We start from the raw sequence: 6,699 nt of genomic DNA, 5'->3' as shown, positions 1-6,699 counted from the left end.
AAGTAAACTCTTTGTCCATTTTCTAAGTGAACGGATAAATGTACAACTGTTGGGAAACGCTCATGAACCGAAAATCCCAATAACCTTCAAATACCCTCCGATGTACTTAGATATCGTCCATTCAAAAAATTTTGCACCTCGTCTTTATTGTTCTGAACAGAAAAGGTCGCTGCGTCGCTGCCTTTGTTGACATATTTACAAATGTATTTAATTGCTTGCACAGAATGGCAGTACTCTACATTGATGTGGGCGGAGAAACACCTGGAAAGAACGGGGTAATATGGAACAATCCATCGATTGTCGACTTTGTACCCAGAGGCAAGTAAATGAGTATGTCCACCATCCGCTGGAGACTTTCGCCTATATTTTGGATATCCATCTTCGACGGTCTGAGTATGCTGCAGAAACTCGCGCGGGTATCTTTTTGAGCATCGTCCATTCGACATGCAGGGTGCTGATGGGTTATTAGACCCACATGGACCGTGGATCATATTTTTAGTTACAATATCATACAGCAAAGGATCTACTTCTTTTATTTCCGCTGATATAATCCGATTTATTTTATCGGGTAGAACTTTGTCTGCTAGCCAAATTAAAAAATGCGCGTGAGGCAAACCCCGTTTTTGCCATTCAACTGTAAACATATGGCACCTAACTTTCCCAAAAATTTCTTTTTTCGTAATTATATTTATGAGTTGATATAGTTTGATATGGAATAATATTCTTGAAACAATGTCATGACGCTCACATGGTCGTTGATTTGGAAACAATTCGTTTTTGATATCACTCCATTCTGCATTACATGTAAAAGTTACAAATAAGTCAGGTCTACCATAATGACGGACATATAAGAGTGCATCTTGTGTGAGCCAGTAAACGAAGAAGGCAAAATTACCAACTGGCCAATATTTTCGGGGTTGCGATCTTCGTTAACCGCATCTTTTAGGTGCATATAATTTTCTGCACGTAACGTCTTTTGATGTCCTCGTATAAAATTCAGCCTTTCCGTAATCATTTTAGCAGCGATGTCCACACAGTATTGGTTGAAGAGATATCCATACCTATGAATCGCATTAAAGCTATCTTCCCTTACCATAATTCTATATGCGTAAAATTGCATACACGAAATTGTTTTTTATGGAATAGGCGCCCCACTGTTTGGACAAGTTTATTAATACAATAACCGTCCTCACCATTCAAAAATATAAGAGGGTACTGCAAGGGATCATATGAAGTTCTGATACCCTATGGAGAGTGTTGTCACGTGAATGTAAAATAATATCACGAGGTCCAGAATTTTCGTTAACCATCAATACTGCGACCTCATCTGTGACGGGGGCATTATAGCGGCCATAATGTTCATTAGCGGGGCGCTTGTCCGCATGGATTACAACCTTATAATTATTCGAATTAGTGGGCATACGGTCTATAGATGTCTTGAAACTTCTAACATACACATTATTTGCTCGAAGAATTTCTTGAATTGATTTCAAAATGTCTCGTTGAAGAGTTGGTGAAGCACTTTGACGTAAAGAAAATTGTTCCTCTTCGGACGAAAAATATATTTGCAAAAATTTTGGTGTTGTGTTCGGCGCTGGCAATAAACTCCCAATAACGTGGTAAACTTGTCCATGTATTTTGAACGTTGGCATGAAATTACCCTCCCTAACTTCATTACCACCAAACGAAGTCATAGCGAAACAACCATTGTATTTTCTTATATTTTTTTTAAAGTGACAGGACGACTGATGCTCGCCTGTAAGCAGGGCTTTGATTGTTTGCGGAGGCTCACCTATATCTATTAGTTTTACATGGATCTTGCTACAACACATACCTGGTGCCTCTTTCACCCACTTTTTAGCTTTACAAAAATTGCAAATGCTATTCATTCGACCAATGAATAAAAGGGAATGGTCCAAATAATTACAATCCTGTCTATAGTTAAACGCTGATTTGAAAGCAATCGCCCCTTGTCTATTCTGCATCATTTGCAACCTTACATTCTCTACGCGATTTGCACTCTCGTCGACCGTCTCATTTCGTCTTAGCTATGTTCCTCACGGAGAGCGTTCTGGTTTTGTTTTCAATGTGCTTTGTTACAAAAAAGTACAAAGACAATAAGAAAAGCAATTCAAGCAACGGTGCATTGCTGCAAAATAAGTAACTGTAAAACAGAGTAAATATAGTTGACACTGTATTTACTTATCTACATATGTACATGCATACATACGGCAATTTATGCGAGCATTTTTGATTGTGCTGTTTAGCGTTATTTCACTTGTTCTGCGATCATGTGGTGGTTTTTCTAACCAGGCTAGAACTATCTCGGAATCGGACCATAAATATAATTTGTGTTTCGCCATGTTTAAGTGGAACTGCACCATTGAAGCTAGTTTTGCTAGTAGCAGAGCGCAACAGAGCTCAAGTCGTGGGAGACCTAGCGTTTTGAGATGCGTAACTTTTGCTTTTGCCGCTAGTAAGTGGCTTGTAGTTGCGACATCGCTTTGTGTACGCACATATATAGTGGCACAATATGCCATTTCAGAGGCGTCGCAGATACACGACTTTGTATTCGGGGGAATAGTTTACCCGCCGTGAAATTTGTATCTGCGAAATATCGTTCCAATTATTAGCGAACTGGGACCATTTTTCTAAGCGAAGAGATTTCACTTGTCCGACCTAGTTGTTCCGTCTAGCCATAATTCTTGTATCAGAGTTATCGCTTGTTTCATAATTAGCGAAAGCCATCCTGCGGGGTCGCAAAGTTTAGCCACTGAGGATAAAATTTGTCTCTTTGTTATGGCGGATAATGCGGATATTGACTCTGTAGTATATAGTGTTTTTGTTGTACTTTCCATTTCGAATATAAAGAAATTAGTATCCAACAAATGGTCCTTTGGAATATTTTTTGAAATATTTGGGTGATTAGCTGTTATCTTTTTTAATGGCAACCCTGCGGTGTTGAGGACATTTATTACCTGTGATAAGGTCTCGTATGCTTGTGAAAGACTGTGGCTTCCAGACAGGATATCGTCTACATACGTTTGCGTTTTTAAGACTTGTGTTGCCAGAGGAAATTCTGACTTTGTGTCTTCTGCCAGTTCGTGTAGTATACGAAAGGCTAGATATGGGGCACAGTTTACGCCAAATGTAACTATTTTCAATTTAAAGTCGCGTAGTGGACTATTGGCAGATTTTCGGAAAATAATCCGCTGAAAATCTAGGTAATCTTTATGTACGAGTATTTGGCGATACATCTTTTCGCCATCCCCATTGAATACGTATTTGTATATACGTCAATTTAATATGAGGAGCATTAAATCTGGTTGGAGTGTGGTAACTGGACCCATAGGATATCTTTTAAGGAATTCCCCGAGCTAGCGGATCTTGAGGCATTGAACACAATCTAACCTTTGTTGCTTTTTTGTCAGGCTTTACTACTGCATGATGTGGCAAGTAAAATGAGTAATATTTGCCTTTTATGATTTTTTCGTATGGGCTTACTTCCTCCGTGTGGTCTAAATGGAGGTATTTTTCGAAAACACCATCATAATCTTGTCTGAGCTCACCTTTTCTAAGTAGATTTTTTTCCATTCTTATATACTGCTGTATTGCAGAGGCGCGAGAGTGACCTCCGGCGAGTGTGTCTGGAAGTTGGTGTTTGAGTGGTAGTCGTACGACATACCGACCATTATCTAATCGAGTATTTGTGGCTTTGTAAAAGTCTTCACAATACTGATCTTCTGGTGTTGTAATTGAAGTGGGGAGAAATTCTTCCAACTCCCAAAATTTTCTCAATTGTGAATTGAGGTACTCGTTTGAGGTTTCCTTAACTTGGGTTGTCATTGTTGTGACTTCTTCCGCAACTTGTCCTTTTAGAACCCATCCGAAAATGATATTTTGCGCCAGTAGTGTTTTCGAAATTTTTTCAACACTTTCTAGTATAATTTCCGATATAAGATCGCTGCCTAATAGAGGTCTATTTGGGCGGGGGTGTTGCAGTTGGGATCTGCTAACTTTAGGTGTGTAACCTTTTGCCAATGTTTGCTATCTATATGTTAGCTTGAAAGCATGTTGGTAAGTTGTGATAAGACTATGGCTTCTGCTTGAACGCGCTTATCCGCTTGATCACTTAAGCTGAAATTAGGTAATGACTGGACTTCAGATTTTGTTTGAGTTTTATACCACTCGTCCGTCCATTCCCGTAATTTCATAGTTGGCTTGTTTTGTTGTTAGTTGTAGCCTAGTTTGTCCCTAGACGCTATGAATGATCGTTGTGATCCTTGGTCTATTAAGGCTCTTAGTTTGCACGGTACTTCTCGATGTAACTCTACTATGATTTTCGCTATGTAGCATTTGACTTTTTAATGCCTTTGAACAGCATGGTGTCTCTTGGCAAATTGCGGGATTTTTTGTTTCGGGTGTTGCTGTTGCAACTAAACCTGTGGCTTTTTTTATACTCTCGCAACAAAGTTGCTAGGGAGAGTATTATAGTTTTGTTCACATAACGGTTGTTTGTAAGTCCTAAAACTAAAAGAGTCAGATATAGGGTTATATATACCAAAGTGATCAGGGCGACGAGTAGAGTCGAAATCCGGATGTCTGTCTGTCCGTCCGTCCGTCCGTGCAAGCTGTAACTTGAGTAAAAATTGAGATATCATGATGAAACTTGGTACACGTATTCCTTGGCTCCATAAGAAGGTTAAGTTCGAAGATGGGCAAAATCGGCCCACTGCCACGCCCACAAAATGGCGGAAACCGAAAACCTATAAAGTGTCATAACTAAGCCATAAATAAAGATATTAAAGTGAAATTTGGCACAAAGGATCGCATTAGGGAGGGGCATATTTGGACGCAATTGTTTTTGGAAAAGTGGGCGTGGCCCCGCCCCCTACTAAGTTTTTTGTACATATCTCGGAAACTACTATAGCTATGTCAACCAAACTCTACAGAGTCGTTTTCTTCAGGCATTTCCATATACAGTTCAAAAATGGAAGAAATCGGATAATAACCACGCCCACCTCCCATACAAAGGTTATGTTGAAAATCACTAAAAGTGCGTTAACCGACTAACAAAAAACGTCAGAAACACTAAATTTTACGGAAGAAATGGCAAGAAGGAAGCTGCACCCAGGCTTTTTTTTAAAAAATTGAAAATGGGCGTGGCCTCGCCCACTTATGGACCAAAAACCATATCTCAGGAACTACTAGACCGATTTCAATGAAATTCGGTATATAATATTTTCTTAACACCCTGATGACATGTACGAAATATGGGTGAAATCGGTTCACAACCACGCCTTCTTCCAATATAACGCTATTTTGAATTCCATCTGATGCCTTCTCTGTATAATACGAGTATATACATTAGGAACCAATGATGATAGCGGAATAAAACTTTACAAAAATACGGTATTTGAAAAATATGTAAATGACGTATAATGAAATCTCGATTATCACTTTATCATGCGAGAGTATAAAATGTTCAGTGACACCCGAACTCAGCACTTCCTTACTTGTTTTTTAAAAAGCGCTACTTTGAGGTGTGTAGGGAAAGTTATTGAGGTGCAACATAGAATTATGGGAATATACGCAATTGAATTTGCTTTCGCAATTATTAAGATTGTGTGAGTGGTACATTAACAGTTTGTACAGAGTCTTTTTGATCTGTTCTTTTCATTGACATTCAATTTTTTAAACTTTACGCAAGATTTTAGCTTATACCCTCCTGTACATAGTTCGCATGACGTGTATTTATTTTGTTCAGATGTGAACGATTGGGTTTTGAAAAAACTTCTGTTTAAATGATTGTTGCTTTCGGCTTGGGGTCGACTTTCATGTTGAACGTTTTTAGTTCCGACTATTTTTTTGTCAACTCTTTCCGCAATTTCATATTGGGTAGTTAAGAAATCTTTCATTTGCTGCCATGTTGGCCATTTTCTTCTTGATGAGAGCGATTGCTCCCTCAAAAGTAGAAACCGAAAGTGTCCATTCATGGGCAAATGAAGTTTTCCAAATAGGTAAAAATCACAGGGTGCCAGATCCGGTGAGTAGGGTGAGTGATTAATGGTTAATATGGAGTTTTTTGAAACAACATCAGTGACAAGCGCCGACCGATGACACGGCGCATTATCGTGCAACAGGCGCCAGGACCCTGCCTCACGGTATTAAGGTCGAGCACGACGAATGCGTGACAAAAGACGCTTCATAACACCAAGGTAAAATACAGCATTAATCGTTTGGCCAGGTGGGACGAACTCTCGGTGTACAATATCCTCGGAATCGTAAATTCAGCATTGTCTTTATTTTTGACTTCTGAAGACGACCGACTTCTGATCGTCACAGAGGTCCTCACGACCTTCTTGGAATCGGTTAAACCACTCATGCACATTACTACGGGATGGGCACTGATCACCATGAACTTTTTTTATTATTTTAAATGTTTCAGTAAACACTTTCCCAAGTTTAAAACAAAATTTAATATTTGCTCTTTGTTCAAAATGCATTCTTCCACCGATGACCAAAAGCCGCTGTCACTTTTTGATCGATAACATCGATTGCATTTATGCAATTGTCTTAAAATTTTTATGAAATATCAACAAGAGATCAAATTTTATCAATACATCTTACTGATAGGCCCTAATGTTCTACTTTTCGGTATCTAAGGTCTTGAATATATTTAGACCAAACTCTAACAAA

At 38.9% G+C, this 6,699-nt stretch overlaps 1 protein-coding gene across 1 annotated transcript in view; it reads left to right on the top strand.

Annotated features, from left to right (window-relative positions):
* The first annotated feature begins 224 nt into the window (after positions 1-224).
* The window catches only part of LOC120774609, a 20,409-nt gene continuing 13,934 nt past the window's right edge, over positions 225-6,699 (top strand). Inside the window, exon 1 of the mRNA XM_040104337.1 lies at positions 225-318. Coding sequence (XP_039960271.1) covers positions 225-318 — 94 coding nt within the window. The remainder of the gene's footprint in view (positions 319-6,699) is intronic.

The sequence above is a fragment of the Bactrocera tryoni genome, chromosome 4, assembly GCF_016617805.1.
Source record: "Bactrocera tryoni isolate S06 chromosome 4, CSIRO_BtryS06_freeze2, whole genome shotgun sequence".
Classification (NCBI taxonomy): Eukaryota; Metazoa; Arthropoda; class Insecta; order Diptera; family Tephritidae; genus Bactrocera; species Bactrocera tryoni.
This window is presented reverse-complemented; position numbering and strand designations above follow the sequence as displayed.